This window comes from Bos indicus, chromosome 8 (genome assembly GCF_029378745.1).
Source record: "Bos indicus isolate NIAB-ARS_2022 breed Sahiwal x Tharparkar chromosome 8, NIAB-ARS_B.indTharparkar_mat_pri_1.0, whole genome shotgun sequence".
NCBI classification, from domain to species: domain Eukaryota; kingdom Metazoa; phylum Chordata; class Mammalia; order Artiodactyla; family Bovidae; genus Bos; species Bos indicus.
Window position 1 is genome coordinate 86,613,079 of NC_091767.1, and position 27,726 is coordinate 86,640,804.

Here is a 27,726-nt window from a genome sequence, read left to right on the forward strand (position 1 = left end):
CCATCCTATGTTTATTTACTTAGCTTCTAACTTCTTGTGCATATACTACCGTTTTTGCAAGTATTTTGCCTTTAGCTCTATGTCTTTAGTCTTTTATGGTGCTACTTCCAATTCGTTTGTTAGTTCTGTATTAATGTTAATTTTGTTCCCCAGTATTTTTCTAAACTCTGCAACCTCACTTTTCATTTCCAGTCTCTTAATTTATCATCACTGTTTTTGTCTTATGCATTGACTTCATGTCTTCTCTAAATCATCTAAACTTGCCTTCAGTTCTTGCACTAAGCTTTCTTAAAGACTGTGTTATTAGCCTGTTGTGTGCTTTTGCTGTCTTCTGAAGGTGCCTTGTTTGCTCTGCTTTAAGCAGTGAGGATGCTGGTGTATTTTTCTGTTGTTAGAATGTCATGTCTTTCTCATCACCACGTTTTTTTTGTTTTGTTTTTAGTTTTCTAAATTTTATTTAGAAAGAATTTTGAATTTACCCAAAAATATACAGATAAAAATACAAATACATCCACATACCTTTTCTTTATCACGTTTTTGTTTTTTTTTATCGTCTCTATCAGGATTGTTGTTCTGTTACACAGTGAGTGAACCTGTCTTCTCAGAGAATGAGAGGAGAGGATGCGGGGAGGCAGGCGTCACCCACCAGGGCTGGAGGAAGTCTGTTAAGAGTCTTTTCCCAGGCTCTCTCCACCTAGCCAGGGCCGTTTCCCATGAGACACACCCTCTGTCCCCTAGGGACGGGGGCCTTGGAATCTTGGGACAGCAGGTCCCTGGTGTGCATGGACTCTGCTCTTGTCCCCACCCCCTCCCACCAGACCCTGTGTGTATTCTGTTTCCAGGTTGAGATAGAAAGGATGGGAAGACCACGCATGGGCACATGTGTATGATTAGGGAACATGGCTGGGGGTCCAGGGTGACTCCTGAGATCACATGGAGTGAGAGGGCTCTAGGTGGAGCAACTGCCAGGTTTGCATACTGACTCCTGCCTTACTAGCCCTGACTTTGGGCCTCTGGTATCCTTTCTATATAGAGGATAATGATAGTCCTACTTCATAAGGAGGCTGGAAGGTTTAAATGAGGTAATACTTGTAAGTCCCTTAACACCAGAGTTTGCTACTCTCAGCAGATACAGATACGTGCTCAGTTGTCCAGTCGTGTCTGACTCTTTCTGACCCCATGGACTGTAGCCTGCCAGGCTCTTCTGTTCATGGAATTTTCCAGGCAAGAGTACTGGAGTGGGTTGTTATTTCCTACTTCAGGAGATATCTTCCCAATCAGGGATCGAATCCATATCTCTTAAACCTCCTGCACTGGTATACAAGTACAGGTCTATCCCTCTTTTTGAAAGTTCCATTTATGTCACTTCAGTTTTATGAAAGACCTACATTAGTACCTGTTTTTACTAACCAAAAGGAATCTGAAGAGAGTTTTCACTTTTATGAAAAAGAGACAAAAAATAGGAATAGTGTTCAGGGTTTGTTTTGCAGTAGCCGTTACAGAGGCAGTGCCTTCCTGTGCGGCGGCAGTGGCACCGCCAAGCTCCCTCCCCAGCAGTCACACTCAGCACCTCAACATCGAGCTGCTAGAGCTTTGAACTGTGTCTGTGAGTATCTATCTGTGCTTGATCTCGATTGATTTTATGTGTCTGTTAGCAAGATGTGTCCTAAGGTAGCTGCTTCTTTGCTCTATGCAGCCATTTCGGCTGCAGAAGGTCTCGAAGGAACACCCTGCTTCCAGATAGTCGGTAAGCCTGCGCTGGATACCTCATAGTTTGCTCACTTGTGTGCTTTTCCCTGCTCGGTTATGCTGATCTCTACGGGCTTCTTTTCTTTATTTTTACTTTTGCCTTTCTTTTTATTAAATCCTTATTGTTGAAGGTAGTGGTGAGATGAACATGATAATTTCTGCCTTCCTTCTCCAATTTTTTATCAGATAAAAACCAGAATGGCAACCTCTCCATTTTGTAGGACAACCTAATGAAAAAAGAGGGCCCTGTCTCTCAGGGTTTTAACATTTTTTCTTGGGGGTGCCTTCACAGCGCTTTTTTTCCAAACAGGAAAGGGTTTGTGTAGTATTGACACAAGGTTTTGTCCATTTACCATCTTTACTCCACATGGCTTCTGTGTTACCTGTTCAAAATCCCACTGTGCTGTGGCCATACTTGAAATCTGTTGTGTGCATTACCTGGCCTCTGCTTTTCCATGATTGTGCCACTTCTCTCTCGTTGCTCTTTCCTTCCCCACTTCTCATTCCCTCCCTCATTGAGTTTTCAACTAATTTTTGTTGCTTTTTAAAGAGAGTAGAGGAGTTAGCTCTACGCTAGCCAAATATCTTCCCTAGGAAAATCTGCAGTGTACATAATTCATCCTCAGTGCATATTATGGTTCCAATGTGTATAGAGGTTTTTCATTTAAAATACTGACAGTATGGCTTAATTTTAATACTTGTATCTCAAACTTAGTTTTTCACAGGAGCGCCATCGTCAGTCCATTGTTAAATAAGACATATTATCTGGTGGTCGTGACAGAACTTTCATTGTTCTTGCTGAGATGGCAGCAGTTAATCCCTATTTTGTGTGAAAGTTCCTTCAAATGTTCTCCTGGAACAGGGAGAGGGCAGGGGTTGCCTCTGGAACCTCTCGTTGTGTGTGTGTGTATAATCAGGACGTGCCAGAAGGAGTAAAGGGCAGTGACCAACCTGTCTTATCCTGGTCATTTGCTCATATACTCAACTGTGCATGTTGGTTGTAAAATGTGGGTAAGAGGGAAGGAGAGTCAGCCTTTAGAAAAGTAAAATTCATACATATTTTACATCCAGTAGCGCCTTAATGTAGTTTGAAATATGAAACTTAATATATAAAAAACATGTTTATTAAAACTGTAGCTGAGGTTTCTGTTCATTTATGAAAACGCTGAGTGACTACGAGCAAAAGGAGTAACCAAGAAGTCTACAGGTGATCACTGTATGTTGGGGGTGGTTTATCTCCCCATTTCAGAGAGAGATTTTAGTTGTTTTATAGCCTATGACTGTTCTATTTTGTTTAGGGTGTAGACAAGATTAGTTTTGTGCAGGCGTTCTTTCTGTTTTCCTTGTGACATGATTTGAGAGTTATGAAAAACTGACTAGATGTTGGATGTATTTTATAAAAGTAATTTGTTTCCAGTAAGTTAGAGTTGCTTCATCTTCCTTGGATATGCTCTGAATAATGAATGGTTTATCCTGCTTTCTTAATATGAAACAGTTGCTGACTAGTTCTCTAAATAATAAAATCTTCTACTCTCATTACACAAAATGTTTTGCGGTTCTCCCTATGAGAAATAATACTAATTAGCTCATCTTTATAGTTTTGCCTACTTGAAATATCATTTTTTTTTCATTTATTTTGCTTATTATGGTGTTTTTCTGTTCACAGTTTAAAAAGTAGGCTATTCGATACAGGAGGTCTGGGTGAGGAGGCATGGCCCCACTGGCCCAGGGACCTTCATCTCAGGGTTTGTGCCTTGAGGTCATTTCCACATCTTTTATGCTTCTGACCTTTTCCTTTAACGTTAACCACAGGGTTAACGTTTAAAAAAAAAAAAAAAAACAGGGTAAAGTAGAGGCGGTCCAGTATCAAGATCTTGAGCAGAGAGTGAGGAGGAAGAGCTGCCACCAGGATGGAAGGATGGCAGACGTTGCGCGTGCCTTCCGTTTTGTGGGCCTCGCATTGTAATTCTTTCTCTCCAGCACCCTTTCCCAGTGGGAATTGACCACTCTGTGGTGCTTTTGATTTGAAACTTTCTGCCGTTGTTCACTGTCTTTGATACCAGACCCAGTGGGTTAATTTTTCCTTCTGTTCCAGATATCCAGTTATGTTGTTATACTAACTAGTAGGTTGGTGCGAAAGTAATTGTGGTTTTGCATTGTTGAATTTTGCTGTTTGATATTGGAATATATTCTTAAATGTGGTTATGTTATATACCATTTTAATGCACAATTCTCACTTTATTTTTTTTGTTAATGACATTACTTGCTGTGTATTTTGTAGTTCTTTTAGACTATGGAAGTGATGTTGCCCCTAGCCATCTGGCGCAAGTGGTAAAGAAAGTTGCCTATGCAGGAGACATAGACGTGGTTTTGATCCCTGGGTCAGGAAGATCCCCTAGAGGAGGACATGGCAGCCCACTCCAGTATTCTTGCCTGGAGAATCCCATGGACAGAGGAACCTGGCGGACTACAGTCCATAGCATTGCAAAGAGTCAGACGCGACTGAAGTGATTTAGTGTGCATTTGTGCGTGTACGCACACACACATATGAAAATGATGTTAAACAAAAAGCAAATTCAAGCAGTTTTCTTATTGGAGTTCAAAATCAGTCGTAAAGCAGCAGAGACAACTCACAACATCAACAACACATTTGGCCCAGGAACTGCTAATGAACATACAGTGCAGTGTTAGTTCAAGAAGTTTTGCAGAGAAGGCAAGACCCTTGAAGATGAGGAGCATAGTCGCCAGCCGTCAGAAGTTGACAACAACCGAGACCATCATCGAAGCTGATCCTCTTATAACTACTTAAGAAGTTAACTAAGAACTCAATGTCGGCCATTCTACATTTGAATCAAATTGGAAACATGAAAAACCTCAATAGGTGGATGCCTTGTGAACTGACCGCAAATAAAAAAAAAGCTGTCATTTTGAAGTGTCGTCATCCCTTATTCTATGCACAGCAACGAACCATTTCTCGATCGGATTGTGACATGCGATGAAAAGTGAATTTTTAACAACAAACAGTGAAGAACAGCTCAGTGGTTGGACCAAGAAAAAGCTCCAAAACACTCTCCAAAGCCAAACTTGTACCAGATAAAGGTCATGGTCACAGTTTGGTGGTCTGCTATCCATCTGCTTCTCTACAGCTTTCTGAATCCTGGTGAAATCGTTACATCTGAGAAGTCTACTCAGCAAATCGGTAAAATGCACCAAAAACTGCAACTCCTGCAACCAGCACTGGTCAACAGAAAGGGCTCAGTTCTTCTCCATGACAGAGTCCAACCATATGTCACACAACCAATGCTTCAAAAGTTGAACAAATTGGGCTACGAAGTTTTGAAGTTTGGGAAATCTTGCTCATCTGCCACATTCACTTGACCTCTCGCCAACTTGACTACCACTTCTTCAAGCATCTCAATAACTTTTTGCAGGCAAACTGCTCCTACAACCAGCAAGAGGCAGAAAATGCTTTCCAAGAGTTCGTCAAATCCTGAAGCATGAATTTTTTGCTATGGGAATAAACAAACTTATTTCTTGTTGGCAAAAATGTGTTGATTGTAATGGTTCCTATTTTGATTAATAAGGATGTATTTGAGCCTAGTTATCATGATTTAAAATTCATGGTCTGAAACTGCAATTATGTTTGCCTTACCATAGTAACTCCTACCAGGGCCTTGCCCTAATGAAGAATAACTATGTAAGGAGCTGTGCATCTGGTCTTTTCTAGGGGGAAGTAGCTTGCCATTAGGAAATCAGGTGGTCTGCAGAATCAGATATACCTAATTCATTCACACCCACTGGTGTACCTAGTGGGCATGAGCTGGTCACTGTACTTCTCTGAGCCTCTGATTTTCTCATTTGCCAAATAAGGATAGTGATAGTAGTGGCCTCAAAAAGTAATTTGTTAAATGGCATAATATGTAGTAAATTATTAATGATGATGCAGCTTTGCCAGAATTTTCAAATATTTATCATGTGACCTGCTTTTGAGAAGAAAAAATTAAAAGTATTCAGATCTTCATGTTCACTCCATTGTTTAGTCATTTAGTCAAATATTTATACATATTGTTTCTTTAATCAACAAGTATACAACAACTGTGCTGTACTTGTTTGGAAATTTTATATAATCCAGAGAGAAATCATTTGGATATTGAGAATCTTAAACCATTTCTTAGATCCCCTCTCCCATTTTGGAAAATATTAGGGTCCAGTTTTTATGATATACAATCAGAGTGTCCAAGCTTTTTGCTGACCAGTTAAATCGGTGCCTTCTATAGAAAGGCCAGATATGTGCGTGTCACTTTCTCTGCTGCTTGTAGTTGGTAAGACTGTATTTGTAATGGGATGAGCTTTCCAAAGGAACATCTTCTATTTTGTACTTTTCCTACTTTTCCCCCCTCTATTATTTTTTTCAAGATAATGGTTAACATTATCTGGTTGTTCAGAACCATTAAATGGTTCTGTTCATGTCCTCCTTGATTTTGAAATAAATGAAAGGTGGTTTTAAAGTTTTGGGAAACAGTCTGAATGTGCTCTGGAGAAACTTGTTTTTGGTTAAAGGAAAGATGGGGAGAAGAAAAGATGACCTTTACAGCATGTGTTGCTTAATCAGTCTTAGACCGTGTGGTAAGCAGCCTCTAAATGCTCATGCTGTGTGCAGCTTCTCTGTTTGTGAAGCCTGGGGCTATAAACTCTGTTCTGTCTAATAGAATATGGCAGAAAAGATGGGAAATCACCTCTTGGATAGGTTATTAGACATCTGTGGATTCCATCTTGTGCACTCTCTCTCTTGAATTACCCAAGAGTCACCTGCCTTGTGAAGAAACAGCCCTGTGGAGTGGCTCACGTAGAGGGGACCGAGGGAATCTGCCAACAACTATGTGAGTGAGCCTGGAAGCAGAGGACTGCGGCCTCAGAGGTACCCAGAGCCAGTCTTGGCCCATAGAATATATATCTGTTGTTTTAAGCCACTCAGTTTTGAGATGATTTGCAGTGAACATTGAATAACTGATACAGTCCTTATTTAATCATTAGAAATGATGAAACTTGTTTTTTCTTAAATGCGGATTACCTGGTTTATGCTTTACTGTATTCACCATCCATGTGGGTTAGGGAATGTTAACTGCACAATTGATTTGTTTTCAGTGTTTTAAAAACTATCAAGCTGCTAAATATGATTTATTTCATATTACATGATTTATCCAGTGAGGTAGACGTGAAACATTGTATTTTTAGTAAATATCACTGTATTAAAGAAAGCTAATCCATAATTTTCTCTAAGGCTGTCATGTATACATGTGTGTATATGCTGTTGTTCAGTTGCTAAGTTGCGTCCAGCACTTTGTGACCCCATGTATGAGACTGCAAGAGATAGTTTGGTCTGATTTAGGTCATTTGCCTACCCATTAGCTGTGCTGGGGTGGGAGAGAGGTATCCACGAAGGAGGACTCCAGGAACCACTTAGTGCTGCCGGGGAACCTCAGTTCAGAGCCCGCACAGCCTAGAGAGTGGTAGAGGAGCATGTTGTGCTGGTGGTGGACATAGTGGCTCAAAATGGACAAACCATTTTAAAAAGTAAGATACTTTGTTTCATTGAAGGCAGGAGAAGAAAGGGATGACAGAGGATGAGATGGTTGGACGACATCACCGACTCCATGGACATGAGTTTGAGTTAAGCTCTGGGAGATGGTGAAGGACAGGGAAACCTGGCGTGCTGCAGCCCATGGTGTCGCAAAGAGTCGGACCCAACTGAGCCGCTGAACACCAGCTTTGTTTCATGCAGTATATAGCAATTATATTCTTCAGAAGTTAAAAAAAGATAACAGTTATGCTTTAGATATTTGTTGGGGAAAATGTTTACAAACATTTAAGAGTATAGTTTTGTTCTTAACCTGTCTCTCTAAAGAAAATTGGATATTAGTCAAGAAAATTTTCTATAATATTGATGAAGGCCTTATCACAAAGGTTTTAATTTGTTGCCAGGAAGCTTAATTTGCTCTTGAAGAAAAATGTTTGATGTCCAGTTTTTCTTTCTGTGCCCCAGCTCTTAGAAAGTTTTAAAGTTTTTCCTAAGTACTCCTTTAGTGTAAGCCAAGCAGAGCTCAAACTGATAGATTTTAGATAGTTTCTGCTGGGGTTTAGCCAGACCGTCAGGTTTTCCTTCGCATGTATTCCTGTCTTGTTTGTTCCTATATGTAAGCATGTGTGTGTGTGTGTGTGTGTCTGTTGGTTTGTCTTATGTTTTCTCATTGTTTTAAAACATGCTAAAAAAAGTAAAAAATCCCAGGAAATATGAAGTATTACAAAACTTTAAACATGGTCACAAATTGAAAAATAGTTGTTTTTATGCTTTTTTGTGTGGTTGTGATATGATCTATTATGAGACCAGTAAGCATGTCATGTTTGTTCACATAACACACTTCTCTTCCATTGTAGAAGTGAGAGGAAGTCTGTTTTGTGAACATCTAGCCAAGATTTGTCAAGAAAACTTGCCTAAAGCCCTCTGACAGAGTTTCACAGTAATCAGTTGCAACAGACTTTTTAATCCAAAGTTAACATTTAAAAAAATAATAATTTTACTTATTTTTTTGCTGTGCTGGATCTTCGTTTCTGTGTAGACTTTTCTCTGGTTGTGGCAAGTGGAGGCTACTCTCTAGTTTCAGTGCATGGGCTTCCCATTGCTGTGGCTTCTCTTGTTGCAAAGCACAGGCTCTGGGATGTGTGGGCTTCTGTAGTTCCAGCACGTGGGCTCAGGAATTGCAGCTCCCTGGTTCTAGACCACAAGCTCAGTAGTTGTGGCACATAGGCTAAGTTGCTCCACAGCATGTGAGATCCTCCTGGATCAAGGATCAAATCTGTGTCTTCTGCATATTGACAGGTGTATTCTTTACCACTGTGCCACCAGGAAACCCCCAATGTTAACATTTTATTGCAGTGTTACCTTTACAATTCAAGGAAAATACAACCTTAAGTGGAGCTTTCTATTTAGGAGAGGGGATTTAGAAATAATCAAAAGGTGATACTTACTTCTTAATAGTCAGTAGTCACTTCTAATTATATCAACAAATGCCCTTAATGCAGCATCTAGATAACTTTTAACTTAACGTATTTCAACAATGCCCTTTATTAACATGGCTTCTTTCTTCATGAAATCGTAAGACAGGGAAATATAAACACTAAAAGGAAACTCAGAAAACAAACTTGAAGTGTTCTACCTTATACATACTGCTAAGACATAATTTATAATATAAAACCATAAATTATATTCCATTATTTACATCAGTTCAGTTCAGTTCAGTTTAGTTGCTCAGTTGTGTCTGACTCTTTGCAACCCCGTGGACTGCAACATGCCAGACTTCCCTGTCCATCACCAACTCCTGGCTATATATTACATTGTAATTATGAAATATCAAATAAGAAGCTTGCTTTAAATTATTTAAATATATGTGACTATGCAAAAGGGCTTCCCAGGTGGTGCAGTGATAAACGATAGCCCAGCATCATCAGTAATCACTCCATTCTGAATCTAGGCTTCCTGCATCTCACTCTGCGACATCCTAACCTTTCAGATCTTTGGGGACCTCATTGAATCATCAAGTCTATGGGCAATTTCACTCTCAGCCAAGTCCTTCCTCTCTCTACCCAACTTGGGTTTCATGGTCCTTCGTGATATGACAAATTACAAATGCCCTTAACTGCCTTTGCACCAACCTCATAGAGGAGCTGTAAGAATTAAATGAGCTAATTAAATATATGTGAAGTGCTTAGGATAGTTGACATGGTATTATTGCAGGTCTGCTCAGTACATGTCGGTCACTGCTATTGCCTAGCACCTCGTCTCTTCTTAACATTTGTCTAGTGAAGTTCTAGCTTATCTACCTCCTCCATTTTTGTCCCCAAATGGCTAGGGATTACTAGAAGAAACCACGCTAACCATCTCACAACCACAAATCTCAAATATGTAGGTAATTTTGCCGAGAAGGCATGCCATTACTTTCCTAGTGTGTTTGCTTTCTGCTCCCTAAAATGTATTTTCAGGTTTCTTTCCTTAATTCATCTACAGTTACAGACAGTTTCGGTACAAATAACAAGAACCTACATGTCAGGAAGCTTAAACAATAAGAAAATACCGGGTAAAATCATAAGAAGTCACAATAGGGCAGTCTCAGGATTGGTAAGTTCAGCAGCTTAGTGACATCTCTCGGCTGTGCAGTCTTTAGTTTGAAGATTCTGCCCTTGCTGGCTTCCATCATGGTGCAAGGTGGCTGTCACTGCTCCAGGTGTCACATGTCGACATGGAAGCATCCTGGGAGAAGGCCTGTTTATTCCTGGGTGTCTTTATTTCAGTGAGGAAAGACTGTCCTAGAATACCCCTGCAGACTTGACTCCCATGGAAGAAGGCTAGGGCATTGGTAGGGGTGGATGTCCAGCTGAGCATCACCTTCCTCCTGCATTTCTGCTATTCACTCACTTTAGTGGGCACTTCTCAGGGTTTTGCTCACTCCTCCTCAGCTCCTTTCTATCTAAACAGTCTCCCTAGGTGATCATATCCAGGCCCCTGACCTTGAATGCCATCTTTATAATAGTGATTATTAATAAACATTTGACTGCGTATCTAATCTCAAGCTTGACTGCTCCATAACATGGCCAGAGTGCACACCCTTTTTCCCAGTGTCAGGAAACACACTTCGTTCTAATTGCACTCTAGCCAGAAATCTAGGCATTAGATTGATTTCCCTTTCCCCTACAGCATTTTACTAGCAAGTTTGGACACTCACCCCAAATCCCTCCCCCTATCCCTTCCTATGCTGCCCTGTATCAGTCCAAGCTGCCATTGTGTCTCACTTAGAGGACAGCAGTGGTCTCCACCTGGACACCCCACATTGATCTTACCCCTATAATCTTTTCTCTACCAAGCTTGCAAAGGAGCTTTTAAAATGCAAATTGAATTATGTCACTTACACTCAGAACCCTCCAGTGTCTTTATATCACACATAGAATAAGATGTAAACCTCCACTATATCTATATAATGTGAACCCTGCCTGTCCAAATTCACTTCTGCCACTTCCCTCACCGTAGCTACAGTGGCCTCCTTCTCTTCCTCAAACATGCTAAGCTTGGCTTCCCCATAGATTCTTTACATGGCTGATCTCATCACTGGTGTTCTGTCTGATCTTCGTGTAGCTTCCCTGTTAGTATTCAGACATGGGCCTCACCTTTATCAAACAGGCCCTCCCCAACCACCCAAACTAAGTCAACTAATGACTTTGGCCACCTGATTGCATCAGTTCTTCATCAGTTCTTTAGACTGAAGGCAGGAGGAAAAGTGGACAGTAGAGGATGAGATGGTTGTATGGCGTCAGTGACTCGATGGACATGAGTTTGAGCAAGCTCTGGGAGTTGGTGATGAACAGGGAAGCCTGGCGTGCTGCAGTCTATGGGGTTGCAGAGTCGGACATGACTGAGTGAATGAATTGAACTGAATGTTTATCTCAATCTTTTCCCTGCCTTAAATTCTCTTTGTAACATTCATCACAACCTCAGTTCTCTCTTGTCCTTGTTTAATTGCCCTTTTCTTTCCTTTTGTTCTCTAAGATGTAAGCTTTGTAACATCTGGGATGGCCTGTCTCATTCACTACCATTTGTTCAGCACCTGGGACAGCATCTAGCACGTATTTGATCACTTGACCAATAAATTAAGAGATTGAACAAATGGATTTTATTTGGGAAAAGTAGAACAAATAAACCCCCATTCAGCTTCCTCTAACCATTTTTGAAGGAAAGAGAAAAACAAAAGTCCTAGTATATCGTATCATCCGTGATGTTGGAAAGCACATAATAGAAATTGGCTTTGGCTGCCGTATATGAAAAGGAAAATTTATTTTTATTTATCATCCATTCAGGACTCCTAGTCCTAAGAATTAACATCCAGTGAACCAGACCTGTCTTGGATGCCTGCTTTGCTGTGCCAGAGCAGAGAGAAGAAGGGTCTGGTTTTCTTGGCCTCCATTGGAGGAATTCTCTACTGTCCCAGCCTGTATACAACTGGGGCAGGGGCGGTGAAGGGAGGGCGGTGGGGGGGGGGGCAGGGAGACTGGGGGGTATTCTCCAACAGCAAGACCAGGATTTTAATGGGAACAGTGGATGTTGGGCAGCCAAAACATGACAGACATTGAAAGCATTTGGGAAGTTGTTCTGAAATTTCTCTCTGAGCCTGTTGGAGCCATGAACAAGTCATATGAACATTTACCTACTTCCTCCATCTTCTTGACTCATAATAACCATAGCTTGTCCTCAGACGCACATCTTCACTAGTGATTAATGTTCCTGCACCACTGTTTTCAGAAGATGCTCTCAGATGCCCTTTGGCTTTGTGTCACCCAAACAGTAAGCTGTAGTTCCTTGCAGGTCCAAGGGACCCATGGGACCTGGGCCGGCTCCCCTTGAACTGTGCTCCAGCCATTCTGGTCTCCCTATGCTGCTCTGTGAGTCAGATGCAGTCCCTACAGGATCTGTGTGCTATGCACCCCTTGATTCCTTCTGTTTTTGCCCTAGTGTCACCTCCTTGGCCATTCTGTCTAAACTGTGTGCACTCCAGGGATTTTTCAGTTCACAGCTGTATCTGCCTGCCTAGAATAGGAAGCTGCAGTAAGTACTTCAATGAGTGAACAAATGTGTAAGGTAATTTTGAAAATGAGTTCCAGAAGAGAAATTCCAAAACGGTCCCAAGTAACAAGTATACAGCATTTGAGGTACCTGTTCTGAAGTGGCGCATACTCCTTTGGTTATGTAAATTATGTTGCCTATTAAAAATGAATCATCTCCTACCTCTTGTTTTATAGCACTGGATCAACAGATCCCACTGAATCAAAGTCTCCTTGTTGACAGAGACAAAACAAAAAAGCCTTAGAAAACAACTGGCATTTTCTGAGCATGCCTACAATAGAAAGGGGAGGGTCACTGTCCACAGTGCTCCCTCTTTTCATGACATAGCAATGTGGCTTTGGTATGCTATTTCTGCTTATTACTCTGATGGCCCTTCATGCAGATTCGTGGAACACAACAAAACACTTTTTCTGGTTGGTGATGAAGTGACTTAAGAATAGTTGTTTTTTGTGGAAGTAAAACATGCTCTAAATTTACTACCCTTGGAAAGGGTTAAATTACTTGTATTTTAGCAGGACTCTTGTGAGCTAGCTGTTGCATGGGTTCTCAGCTCATGTTCATGTATCTCTTCCTATTTGGTAGTTCTGTGGGGTACTTGCAAGAATGTCACATGAATGGCCAACCTGATACCATGATTTCATAGTACTAACATTGCAACCCAGGAGACCTGAGGCTTCCCACTGCCTGGAGAGCGTCCTGGGAACATAGGCAGAAAGTGGTGTGGGAGGCTTTTACTTAGTGGCCAGCTCTTTGTCTCCCTGTACTGTGCTCTTGAAAAATGATGTAGCACTTTTATCCCTATTACCTATATATTGCAGAACATTTTTGAAATACAGGCAAGCAGAATGAATAAAAAATGATCATTATCTATCAGCTGGTCCCATAGAGACAGCTTTCTGGATTCATTTTAAATATGTATGTGCCTACTTAATATTATGCAGCTATTTACATGTATCCTGGAGAAGGCAATGGCACCCCACTCCAGTACTCTTGCCTGGAAAATCCCATAGATGGAGGAGCCTGGTGGGCTGCAGTCCATGGGGTCGCTAAGAGTCAGACATGACTGAGCGACTTCACTTTTACTTTTCCCTTTCATGCATTGGAGAAGGAAATGGCAACCCACTCCAGTGTTCTTGCCTGGAGAATCCCAGGGACGGGGGAGACTAGTGGGCTGCTGTCTATGGGGTCGCGCAGAGTTGGACACGACTGAAGTGACTTAGCATTAGCATTATATGTATCCCATGCATACCTTTTATTTTATAAAATCAAGCCATGAATTTATTTCATAAGTTGCTTTTTACTTTTTTACCACATAGTAGATAAGAATCAGGCAGAGGTAGGTTTGAATTCTGTTTCTGCACCTAACTCTGTGACTCGGCAAGTTACCAAAACTCCTGTGAGTCTCAGAGCAGGGCCCAAAGGACTCAGGGGTCAATGCTGGAAGCTCTTGGGATGGACAGTAGGGTAAGTCTGAATCAATCTCAGACCTGTTTGATTTGAATATGTTAGGGCAGCAGTCAGAATGGAACTATTTTAATTCTACTGGGGATGACCCTATTTTTAGTTCTGATTAATTTCACCAGTCATTAAGAATATCTAGAGATGGCACTTAGTCATCTTGAACTCAAATCCCTATTGGAACTTAGCAGGTTGTGTGATCTGCTGAAGTAAGCCCAAAATAAGGAAATCAACTGACAGAAAAATACAACACACTTATCTTTGCTTTACCTCTGAGCTAATATTGGAATTTAATATTCAGAATTAATAAAACGTGAGTTGAAATAATTCTCTCTGATACTCCATTCTGTATTTGGAACTTAAATCTGATGCCTTTTCTTCCACACTACATCTCAGGGGCACATTCTGCCTCCCAGGTTGCAGGGTGCAATGATGCACTGAGCCTTGCTTTTCTAATGAGTTAATTGCTTTATTTCATAATAGAAAATAGCCTAAACAGAAGTACTTCCAAATTGGACTAGAATGTTGGCATAAAAGATTTTCTATTTGGAGTGACTATTCCTGAGATATTTGTAGAAATCTGAAATTCCACATCAGTCATGTTTAGTCTTCTGTGTGGTATTGCACTGCAGTTCAGTAACTTCTGTTTGTACAGCTCTTTGCTCACACTATCAGTATTAGTTGACAGGGACAAACAGATCATATCATCTTTATAAAGGTTGAAATCACAAATGGTATATCCTTGAGGATAGTAAAGGGTCAGTTACCTTTAATTCCATAAAGTAAAAATATGGTTCAAGCTATCAGTCTTTGATTTCTGTGAACTGGATTGCAGCATATGAAAGTGAACCAGATAATTTCTTACTAAACAGGTTTCCTGAAGATTAAGTTTTAGTAAGCATGCCCGTTTTGACAAATAGTGTTAGGGAAACTGGATTCCTACCTGCAAAAGAATGGAGTTGGACATTTATACCATATACAATAATTACCTCAAAATGAATCAGATACCTTAATGTAAGTATTGAAAGCACAGAACTCTTAGAAGGAAACAGTGGAAAAACTTTTGACATTGGATTTGGCAATTACTTTTTGGCCATGACACCAAAGGCAAAGACAACAAAAGAAAAAAATAAATTGAATTTCCTCAAAATTAAAAATTTTGCCTGCCTCAAAGGATGCTATCAGCAGTGAAAAAGCAACCAATGAATTGGGAGAAAATATTTGCAAGTCATGTGGCTGATAGGGATTAATATCCAGAGTTTATAAAGAACTCTTTGAACTCAATAATGACAGAACAACCCAGTTAAAAATGGGCAAAGGGCCTAAATAGACTTTTCTCCAAGAAGATATACAGATGGTCAATAAGCACATAAAAAGATGCTCAAGTCACTAGTTGTTAGGGAAATGCAAATCACAAGTGCAATGAGATATCAGTTTATACCCATTAAGATGACTGCCATCAAAAAACAGATAACAAAATGTTGGTCAGAAATGTGGAGAAATTGGAACACTTTTGCCAGGTTGAGGGATAGACAATGGTGAAGTTGTTTTGAAAAAGTATGGCTGTTCATCAAAAATTAAACACAGACTTACTGTATTTTCCAGCAGTTCCACTTAAGGACATCTACTCAAACAAATTGAAAGCAGGGTCTTGAAGAGATGTTTGTGCACGCATATTCATCCCAGTATTATTTCTAATAGCCAAAAGGTGGAAGCAAGCCATATGTTCCTCAACTAATGAATGAATAAACAAAACATGATCAGCAGAATGAATAAACAAAACATATTCAGCATTATAAAGGAATGAAATTCTAACACATGCTACAGTATGAATGAACCTTGAAGACAGTTTGCTGAGTGAAATAAGCCAGCCACAAAAGGACAAATACTGTATGACTGCACTTACATGAGGTTCCTGATGTAGATACCTTGTGATGTCAACCAAAAAAGCCAAGTCTTGGATGCAGTGTTAGCTGTTGAGCCAAGTTGATGATTTTCCCTTAGATCCTGTGATGCGCTGTTCTCAGCAGAACAGAAAGGTCTCTTCAGCACCAGGTGTCTGAGCCTCACATCATTTCCTCCAGCAGACAATTGATCTGCATCCATTTCATCTAGCAGAGTTTAGAGTTCAGAGTTCTGTGCCATTCAGCTGTTTCATGAGGTTAAGTTTCATGCTGTTCCTTTGCTAAATTGTTACAAAATAATGTGATGAATGGGCTTAAGCTTTTTGGACTTGCAAAATACTGAGTTTCCATTGAATAAGAAGTGCACGCTAACAGTGACCATTGAGGGTCACATGTTAATTTTGACCAGTCTACATTAAACTTTTCATAGAACACAACAAAGAATCATTCTCTAATGTTGTGCTTATTATGAATACTATAGCTATACGTTCTTTAGTCTCTTGAAAATCCTCCTCAGTTCCATGAGTAAATATAACTATCTGGGTTGTATTACTTGTATCTCTCTGTTCTGATCAGCTGCCATGAGAAATACCAAACAACTTGTCTTTTTCCATGAAGTTTATTCTGTAAGTTCTCAGACCTATCTTTACTACACTGAGCAACAAATTTGTCAGCGCTTCATTTTTCACACACATTTCTCGCCATGTCGCATAAAATACCTTTAAACGTACCATCTCTAACTGCTTGGGGAATGTAAGCAATAAGTAGCTGCAGTTTATAGAAGCAGTACTCTGTGCTATGCTGTCCTTAGTCGCTCTGCTGCTGCTGCTAAGTCGCTTCAGTCGTGTCCGACTCTGTGCGACCCCATAGATGGCAGCCCACCAGGCCCCGCCATCCCTGGGATTCTCCAGGCAAGATCACTGGAGTGGGTTGCCATTTCCTCCTCCAATGCATGAAAGGGAAAAGTGAAAGTGAAGTCGCTCAGTCATGTCCAACTCCTAGCGACCCCATGGACTGCAGCCTACCAGGCTCCTCCGTCCATGGGATTTTCCAGGCAAGAGTACTGGAGTGGGGTGCCATTGCCTTCTCCGCCTTAGTCGCTCAGTCATGTCCAACTCTTTGCAACCCCATAGATTGTAGCCCGCCAGGCTCCTCTGACCATGGGGATTCTCCAGGAAAGAATACTGGAGTGGGTTGCTGTGCTGTCTTTCAGGGGATCTTCCCAACCCATGATCAAACCCAGGTCTCCCGCATTGCAGGCAGATTCTTTACCAACTCAGCCACCAGGGAAGCCTAAACTCATTTATGTTCAAAAACAATCCCTACAGAAAATGTCAATCCTTTTGAGGTTTGTTTCTATTTATTTTTTTAGTAAATCACCTATATTTTCAAAACATGGTCATGGTTCTCAACATAGTTGTTTAATAATAGCATCATAAGCTTCCAATACCAGTGTGCTTTGTTTGCTAAACACATAGGAATATACTTAATTATTGAAGGGATATATGTTTTCTTGAAACTTGACTCTCGTCTCCCCCCAACTTTTGATTGAGATGTGGGTAAGAAATGATTTTACCTTCCTTTTAAAATAGCTTAAAGAAAATCAAAACATCTCAGTCTACAGTATTGGAGTCGTAGGAAGTGGTGGAGGCTGTGGCAGCTTGAGTGCATTGTATCTAAAAGGTGCAGCTGCAGTTAACTTCCAGGTTAAAACTAATTTTTATATGAAATCACCCACTCAGTTTACAAATGTTGGCAGCTAATGCAGAATGAACTTCATGGGCAAAGAAACACAGTGAGCTCGTTCAGATGTGTGACCAACAGTTTTCTTTTTCTCCCCTGAACCCTCACAGTCAGCCTTTCCTCCGCCTCCGGTCAGCCCAGCTGCCACTTCGAGGATAAGACTTAGGGATAAGATTTAAGATTTGCAGCTGTTTTCATCTTCCTGTTGGTAGGAATTAAAGCTACCAATAAGAATATGACCTGCTTGTGTTTAGCTTTCTATTTAATGAAATCGCAGTCTCCTCACTTAAAGATACTGGAGTGAGCATGGATCTAATAGAATACTGCAACAGGGGATGATTAGCACTTGCCTTAAAAAAAATAAAACCATGGGACAAAGCCTGTTTTCATGAGCAATTATCTGTTTTTATTTTCATTAAAATTAGTTTACAGTTCATTTACTGTAAATAAGTCTTTAAAAGTACACGAGTTGAATACCTCAGAATTTGATGTTTTATCTAAACTGAAGTGGAAATGCCAAGCTTGGTGGACCTGTCATTCCTCTTAGCAAATGAGCTAAGGGGAAGGAGGCTGCCCCAGCCCCCTCCACCACTGTGCGTCTTTTGGTTCCTGACATAGTAATGATTATGGATTGGATTCAGGAACATGCCAGCTCTGTTGCCAGTGATGGACAGTGTCAGAATCACTTAATAGTGATACAAGATTCTTAAGTGCTTTTAGAGTTTTAATAATTTTTATAAAGTAATGAAGAAATGAGATTTAAGTTTTGAAGTAGTTTTCCAGTTACTTAATTTTAACATACAAACTTCTGGCCCTGGTTTGTTTTTCCAGTAGAAGACATGAAAAATTGAGATGTTAAAACGAAAGGGTGCCAAGTCATTGCACGCGTTTTCTGTCTCATCCATGCTGTAGGGGGAACGCAGCGATTGCCGCGTGCCATTGGGATGTCCCTGGCGAAAGAGCTCATCTTCTCTGCGCGTGTGCTCGATGGCCAAGAAGCCAAGTCAGTGGGCTTGATCAGCCATGTTCTAGAACAGAACCAGGAGGGGGACGCTGCCTACAGAAAGGCCTTGGACCTAGCAAGAGAGTTTTTACCTCAGGTATTTAACTACTTTTCTTTTTTTTTTTTGCCCTTTGTTATAACCTTACAACAAATTGACAAAACCAGTGATCATCTTACCTACCTATAATGTCCTTTGCTTGCTTTCCAAGTAGAGAAGTGTACAGGTAGCTGTAAAACTAGAAATCGTATACTAGATTAACATTAAGAGCCTTCAGAATTAAGATTTGAAGGTAGTTCAAGGCCCTTACTGTAGCTGTACATTGATAACATATTACATGCATGTTTATCACATGCAACAGAGATTCCCAGCAACTTAAGTTGTTCGCCAGCTAGTCCTCCTGACCTGAACTGTACACATGGGCTTTCACACTGGATTGTCCCCAAACTGAAACACAAATAAATAAGGAGCCCACAGTCCATTATGTCAAGCGAGCTTTCATTGAGATCACTTACCTTGAGATAACCTGCTTAAATAGCACCAGTTTGTGTATCTTATTGTGTTTGGTTTCATGGTGATGGAGGCCTTGTTTTAACTCCTTTGTGCACAATCCACTTCTTCAGAAGTGCACTTCAAATCTGGGAATCACTGCACGTTTACTCATAGATCTTAATCCTCGTGAGCAGTAGTATTAATAATAAACAGAGCGTCAAGGGACCTGTTGGAAGGGTTTCTTGATTCTCTGTTTCAGAAGTATTTTTCAAATAGTCCTTTGTTCGGAAATCATAGATTAAAGGATTTTTGCTAAGTAAACAATTAGTGATTTGTCTTTATTCCCAATGGATTGTAAAACTTTTATTATAGTTCCCTAACCAAACAGAGACATTACTTTGCCAACAAGGTCCGTCTAGTCAAGGCTATGGTTTTTCCAGTAGTCTTGTATGGATGTGAGAGTTGGACTGTGAAGAAAGCTGAGCGCCAAAGAATTGATGCTTTTGAACTGTGGTGTTGGAGATGACTCTTGCAAGTCCCTTGGACTGCAAAGAGATCCAACCAGTCCATTTTGAAGGAGATCAGTCCTGGGTGTTCATTGGAAGGAATGATGCTAAAGCTGAGACTCCAGTACTTTGGCCACCTCATGCGAAGAGTTGACTCATTGGAAAAGACTCTGATGCTGGGAGGGATTGGGGGCAGGAGGAGAAGGGGACGAAAGTAGATGAGATGGTTGGATGGCATCACCGACTTGATGGACATGAGTTTGAGTGAACTCTGGGAGTTGGTGATGGACAGGGAGGCCTGGCGTGCTGCGATTCATGGGGTCGCAGAGAGTCAGACACGACTGAACGACTGAACTGAACCATTTCTGGAGTCAAAATTACTTCATTTCTAACTCAAGCAGTATTTGTAACCTCTTTTGAGGCCATGAGTTCTTTTGGGGACTCTCATGAATCTCTCTAGAAAAATGCATGCACCCTCCACATTTGTTCGGGGTTCTGTATCCAGTTTCAGGAGGCATCCTTGGAGTTCTTTGTTGTGAGACAGAGCCCAGGTCTGCTGTGGCACACCTGTCCCCTGCAAGCTGTCAGTTGGGGCCTCTCATTTGAGTTGGTTTCTAAAGCCACACTGCCCAGTGTTGGTGCTATTTCAGTCCTTCTCAATTAAGTTACGAGCTGTAAGCTCTTTCAGGGTGGGGCCCTTATATATGTTCATTCCCTGTTGGAGGTAACACAGAGCCTTATACTCTAAATCGATAGAGAGCTAATACAAGACTTTCACTACTTTAAGATTAAGAAAAGCTCTCATTGTAACTTTGGTATTAATGTTTCTTCAAAATATTAAGGAAACATCTAGCTAAAGAGAGATTAAAGGTGTACACATATCAGGAGAAGTGATAGTTTAACTCCATACAGATTTAGTGACTTCCTCTAGCTTAAAACTTGACGACCAGAGCATGTCTCAATTGAAGTAAAGCAGTGTACTTAAGGAAGGTTTGGGCGTAATTCCAGTTCTGAGATTCACAGCCTCCCATGGTCCTTGGACGTGAGTGTTCAGCTCCCTGTTACAGGTCTCCGCCAGGGTGGCGGGTGGCTCATTAGCCGCTTGGTGCCTCTGTGCTTCCTTTCTTTATCTCACTCTGAGAACTGGCTGTCTCGTATGCTATCTCGCTCGCGCACATGCGCGCTCTCTCTTTCTCTTTCTCTTTCTCTTCAGTGCCCGCAGCTCACCCCACCCTAGAGCCTCCTTCTCCCCACCTCCACACTGACATCTGGCCGCACCCTGCCATGTGGTAAACCAGGCTGTCCTCCTCGTCCCTTTCATCTGAAGGACACCCTCTGAGAACATTAATTGCTAACATTATTTTTCCCCCAGCTGAAGGGCGATGTCAGATGACTTTGGAAAATGTGTAACTGTGAAACTATATGCAAAAGTTATAAAGCAGAATTTGAGATGGAACAATCTTTATTTTTAAAGATCTTGTTACTAAATGATGAATCTCTAAGTAATCAGGAAACTCCTAAACAATTAGGATTTCTGCGTGATTTCTGTATTTGTGTGTATCTACTTCTATTTTTCTATCTGAGGGAAAAAATGGTTTGTATATATAGAAGAGACACTGGTTTCATATTTTAAAAGAGAAGCTAATTGAATAAGCGTTATATGTAATAGTGTTTTCATTTTCCTATTTCTCCAGTTCTGCCCAAAGTGTGGTCTGTGGACTAGCAGTCCAGGCATCCCTGGGAGCACGGCCCATCCCCGACCCCTGAATCAGTATCACCGTTTTAACAAGGGACCTGGGGACTTTTGTGCATGTGGAAGTCTGGCCAGCATTTGTCTGGGTCAGCTGGTGATAAAAGTGAAAGGATAAAATTCTCATTGAGAGGAGTACTCTGTTTTGTTCTGTTTTTTAGTGAATTGTTGATCTTAAAAAGAAATAGTACATACAAATTACATTTGGAAGAATTCTAACTAAGATACTTGCCTAAGTCTCAGAAAATTGCAGGGTCTTAAAATTTTTCAGCAGATGATTTAGGAATGAATTTAGGTAGGTTAAAACTGATAACCAAAAAAAAGGCATTTTTCATGCCATCATGCATTTATCATGCATTTATGCACTTACTGGATTCCTTTGTTGTGCCTCTTATTTAGAGCCCCTTGCATTTTAATTCAAAAGGTGCTTTAAACTATACCATTCAATTCTAATTCATCACTCATAACAATTTTCAGGAATTTAAAATGTGATCAAATAAATTCCATCTGGAGGATTATGGTTTTCTAAGACAAAACCTTCTCGCAGAGGACTCTCAGTTTTGACCCTCACACATCTTGAAGGACTCATCTGGACCTGCAGCTTTTGTGTAATGTGGGAGTACCGCCTGGAGGACATGTCTTTACTAGTATATCATCATTGTGATTAATTATTGATGCCCAGGGAAGAATGATACAGATCCACTGCCTAAAACAGATGATATCTGCACTCCCATGTTAATCAAGAGCGTCAGCCTCATCTCCAGCCCAGTTCCGTTCAGTTCAATCTCTAGTCATGTCCGACTCATTGCAACCCCGTGGACTGCAGCATGCCAGGCTTCCCTGTCCATCACCAACTCCTGGAGCTAACTCAAACTCATGTCCATCGAGTCAGTGATGCCATCCAACCATCTCATCCTCTGTCGTCCCCTTCTCCTGCTGACTTCAGTCTTTCCCAGCATCTGGGTCTTTTCCAGTGAGTCAGTTCTTGTATCATGTGGCCAAAGTATTGGCACTTCAGCTCCAGCATCAGTCCTTCCAATGAATATTCAGGACTGATTTCCTTTAGGGTTGACTGATTTGATCTCCTTGCAGTTCAAGGGACTCTCAAGTCTTCTCAAACACCATTTCAAAAGCATCAGTTCTGCGCTCAGCTTTCTTATAGTCCAACTGTCACATCCATACATGACTACTGGAAAAACCATAGCTTTGACTAGACAGATCTTTGTTGGCAAAGTAATGTCTCTGCTATTTAATATGCTGTCTAGGTTGGTCATAGCTTTTCTTCCAAGATGCAAGTGTCTTTTAATTTCATGGCTACAGTCACCATCTGCAGTGATTTTGGAGCCCAAGAAAATAAAGTCTGTCACTGTTTCCATTGTTTCCCCATCTATTTGCTATGAAGGAATGGGACCAGATGCCATGATCTTAGTTTTCTGAATGTTGAGTTTTAAACCAGCTTAAACTTTCACTCTTTCACTTTCATCAAGCATCTCTTTAGTTTCTCTTCACTTTCTGCCATAAGGGTGGTGTCATCTGCATATCAGAGGTTATTGATATTTCTCCTGGCAATCTTGATTCCAGTTTGTGCTTCATCCAGCCTGGCATTTCACATGATATACTGTGCATATAAGTTAAATAAGCAGGGTGACAACATACAGCCCAACCTTCTGTCAAACCACTGATGGGTATGTTAATTGTGCCAAACACTCTTACCTCCTTTTCTTTTTCCTACTTAACTTGTAGGGAGATTTGCTGAACAATAGAAAGCCTTCTACTGGACACATGCCACCTGCCAACGTCCTCCAAACATCTAGTGTGCTGTGCTGCAGCATGCTGTGGGCTCGGCGTCATGTGGTGATGCAGTAGTTTGCTACAATTACGATTTATTAATAATTAAAAGCCCTGCGTGCGTGCTTAGTCGCTCAGTTGTGTTTGACTCTTTGTGACCGTTTGGGCTGTAGCCATAGGTTTCTCAGGCAAGAATACTGGAGTAGGTTGCTGTTCTTCCTGTGGAAGATCTTCCCAGCCCAGTGATTAAGCCTGCATCTCCTGCGTCTCCTGCACTGCAGGTGATTCTTTACTCTCTGAGCCATCAGGGAAGCCCAAAGGCCTTGCAAATCTCCTAAAATGAATTTTCCGTCAGTTATCTTACAGCCATTGTTGCTTCTATACTATGGATCCAGCAAAGGGAATTTCTGAATTTAACTGTGATGTACAACATAATTTGCATTAATAATAGTTAAAATATGTTTTGTTTGAATTTTAGGGACCTGTTGCAATGAGAGTGGCAAAATTAGCAATTAATCAAGGAATGGAGGTGAGTGTCCTAAGATTTTTGTTGGAATAGGTAGTGGAAATTAATTTAAATGAACCATTATTTTTTAATATTCTAAAATATTTACTGCTGTGATTACCGAAAGCTACTGAGGTGTTTTTTAGCTACATGAGTGATTTTAGTCTGCTTATAGCTGTAGTTGATTCAGTATCATAATCACAGAATTCAGTAATTTCACTTGCGCCTTGAAGCATATGACATGTTCATTATTTTTGCCATTGAGTTAATAGACTTATTGGCTAGTAGTTCATAGAAAACCAAAACAAAAGAGTATTCTGTGTATTCTCAGCACCATTATCATATTACCAAAAAAAAAAAAAAAAATGTTCTAAGGAGAACTTCCTGTTGCAAAGCTCCTACTAAGCATGGAGACCATCTTTAACTTCTCCATGTGCTTTCTCCAGTGAGACACAGTAAACCCTGTAGGGAGCCCTGGGGTTACTCTGGTGATATAGTCCAAAGGAGCGGAGGCCTTAGGACAGTGGAGAGATAAGCAGGCCAAGGGATCCATGCAGGCACCCATTTGCTTTGGGCTTTGCATTATAGCAGTTGTATTTTGGATAAATTATAGGAATTTTAAAGAAAGACACTTCTTCCTTACAGACCCAGAAGTGCTATATTTTCCTGGGCTTCATAGCAGTAAAACAGGGTTGAATTTGTTAGCAGTAAACACATTTAAAGAAAATTTAAAGGCATTTGATTGGGTTTTAAAAATTCTTTCCTTCTCCAGGGGATATTTCTGACCCAGGGATTGAACCCGGGTCTCTTTCATTGCAGGCAGATTCTTTGCTATCTGAGCTGCCAGGCAATATATATATTTATATCTTATGTATTTTATAAAGACTTCACCTACATTAACTCATTTGATCTTCCAATAACCCCATTTGGTAGATACTATAATTAGCTACTGGTTCAGATGCACCTCTCTGAGGCAAAAGAGGTTAAGTAACCTGTGTAAGCAAGGTTACACAGCTCACATATAGTAGACTCAGAATTTGAACCCAGGCAAGCTAAGTTTCTTATGCTGGTCATACTTCTGATTTGCTGTATTACATCAAAGAATTCTGTTCTTTTGGAATAAGGTTGTTAAATTTGAATTTATATTGATATACCATATTTTTTAAAAGTAATTCTTGCTAAAATGAGTTATATTTTTATTATCAGGTCGATTTAGTAACAGGATTAGCCATAGAAGAAGCATGTTATGCTCAGGTATGTGATAAAATCTCTTTAATTCAATGCAGATACACCCCTTACCTTCTGTATAAGTCAACTAAATTATATATCATGAGCAGATTTGACTCATGCCTATTACAGAATCATACAAATGGGTTGAAATTGTTTGTTTCTTTTCTTTAATTATCACCAGCTCTTGTGACTGATTCTGTTTCACTTAATGATGACTCCTGTCTACATAATTTAGAAAACCATTGGAATAATTGTTAGCAGCATTTGTTCTGTAGATGTCTCTCTGGCTCATGTTGTGTTTTCTGGGTGTGGTTGGAACCCTCACTTCAGGGCAGAGAGATGGGAGGAAGGCAGCTGTGACCATGTGCCTCTAGGGAACATCAGAGTTTGAGACTCATTGACTTTTCCTGATGTTCTGAACCTTTTCTCCTACCCACTGAAAGTTCACTAATTCAATTACATATGGTTTTCTTTTTTTATACACAAATTAATAGGGCTTTTTGTAGAGGAACAAATCTTCCTTCCTCCCTTCCTTTCTTCTGTCCTTTTTTAAATGAAAGATAACATTTTGTTTTAGGGCATGTAAAGTGGCCTAAGAGTTTTGTTCCACCTTTTCTGAGAATTGGAAACTGTGTTAGCTCCCATTTAAGCATGGTAGAATCATGAATTAGAAGCTAGAGCTAGAGTGTAAACTGTGGTCTGTATATATAAATTGCCACCTGTCATTGATGAACACATGCCATGAATGAACTAAATTACAAACCTCTTACAAATGGACAACCTCAGAGTCTGAAGAAAAATTTTAAAAGCATATTTGGCCACACCTTATCAAATGTAAAGGAATAGGAATTGTACAAAATAGTCAGACCACAAGGGAATTAAACTAAAACTCAGTTAAAGAAAGACAGATGAAACCCTACCTATTAATGGTGAGATTTAATCTTTTTAATAAGATTGAACAGTGTGCTTCTAAATGACATGTGTCAAAGAGAAAGTTTCAAGAGGAATTAAGATATATTTTGAGCTAAATCAAAATGAAAATATAGCTTATCAAAATTTGTGGAAATACATCAAAAATAATGTTTAGAGAGAAATTTATAGCATTAAATGTGTATATTAGAAAAGAAAGTTCTTTTCTAATTCTAAAAGAAGTCAATTTATCAGAAATGCAAGAAAGGTTATTATTCCTGATCCTGTTGACACTGAAAGGATAAAAGAATACTGTGAACTATGTATGACCACAAATCTGATAACCTAGATGAAATAGACCAATTCCTTGAAAGACAAAATACACCAAAATTCATACAAGGAAAAACAGATAATCTGAATAGTCCTATGTTTTTAATACAGATTAAATCAATAATTAATAAGCTTCTGAAATAGCACCAGGCCCAGATATTTTTCACTGGTGAATTCTACCAGACATTTAATGAAGAAATTATGCCAATTATCTACAGCCTTTTCCAGAAAATAGAAGCAGAGGGAATATTTCCTAACTTATTCCATTAGGACAGTGCGTGTGTGCGTGCTGACACTTAAGTCGTGTCCGATTCTTTGCAACCCTGTGGACTGCAGCCTGCCAGGCTCCTCTTTCTCCATGCAGGAATACTGGCGTGGGTTGTCATACCCTCCTCCAGGGGATCTTCTGAACCCAGGGATCAAACCTGCATCTCTTACATCTCCTGCATTGGCAGGTGGGTTCTTTACCACCAGTGCCTCTGGGAAGCCCAAGGACAGTATTACCCTCATAACAAAACTAAAGATATTACAAGAAAGGAAAACTGTAAACCACTATCTTTCATGAATATAGATATAGAAATCCTCAACAAAATAATAGCAAACTAAATCCAGCAATCTATAAAAGGAATTATATGCTACAACCAAGTAATATTTTTTCCCCAGATATGCAAGGCTGGTTCAGCATTCAGAAATCAATATAATCCAAGCTAAAGAAGGAACTTTGGTGAAAGAAATCACTATTTAAATAAATAGATAGCTCATATTCATGGATAGCAAGACTCAATATTTTAAGATATCACTTCTTCCCAACTTGATCATACATGTAGTGCAATCCCAATAAAAATGCCAGAAAGCTATTTTCCTAATACTGGCAAACCAGTTCTAAAGTTTATATGTAAAGTCCAGAGACATAGATTAGCCACCACACTAGTAAGGAGCAAGGTTGGAGGAATGGCACAACTCATCTTTAAGACTTACAGTAAAGCTGCAGTAATCAAGAAAGTGTGGTTCTGGCAAAAATAAAGACAGATAGGCTAATGAAACAGAATAGGGGACTCAGATTCATATAAATGTAGTCAGCTGATCTTTGACAGAAGAGCAAAGGCAATTCAATGAAGAAAAGTAATCTTGAAAATCAATAGTACTAAAAGCATGTGGACATTGAACTACCAAAAAAGAAAGAATCTAGTCATTAACCTTATACCTTTTACAGAACTTAACTGAAAATGACCTATAGACTTATTTTTAAATGTAAAATGAAAAACTATAAAACTTCTTGAAGTTAGCATAGTAGAAATTCTAGGTGACCTCAAGTTTGGCAGTGGCTTTTTAGATATAATGCCAAAAGTGTAATTCATGAAAGAAAAAGAATTTATGTTTATTAAAATTAACTTACTACTATGCAAAAGACACTGTGAAGAGAATGGAAAGATAAGCCATAGACTGGGAAAAATATATTTGCAAAACATATCTGATAAAGGACTTATATCCAAGGTACAAAAAAAACTTTTAAAACTCAAATAGCTTTTATAGTAAGAAATAGTAAGAAAATAGCTCATTAAAAAGAAGATATAAGGTCTGAAGAGATACCTCACCAAAGTAGGTATACAGAAGGCAGATAAGCATAAGTAAATATGGTCCGCATCATATGATATTAAGAAATGCACATAAAAACAGGATTTCCCAGTTTAGCCA

General features: G+C 40.0%; 1 protein-coding gene across 5 annotated transcripts in view; it reads left to right on the top strand.

Annotated features, from left to right (window-relative positions):
• AUH (AU RNA binding methylglutaconyl-CoA hydratase) overlaps window positions 1-27,726 on the top strand; it is a 183,412-nt gene that overhangs the window by 154,170 nt on the left and 1,516 nt on the right. For 4 of the 5 annotated variants that reach the window (XM_070795172.1, XM_070795174.1, XM_070795171.1 and 1 more), the window contains 3 exons: window positions 18,433-18,620; window positions 23,536-23,586; window positions 24,769-24,816. In XM_070795172.1, the coding sequence (XP_070651273.1) occupies window positions 18,433-18,620; window positions 23,536-23,586; window positions 24,769-24,816 (287 nt within the window). Of the gene's footprint in view, window positions 1-4,030; window positions 6,258-18,432; window positions 18,621-23,535; window positions 23,587-24,768; window positions 24,817-27,726 lie in introns of those variants that run through there. The other variant, XM_070795173.1, reaches the window with a different exon arrangement.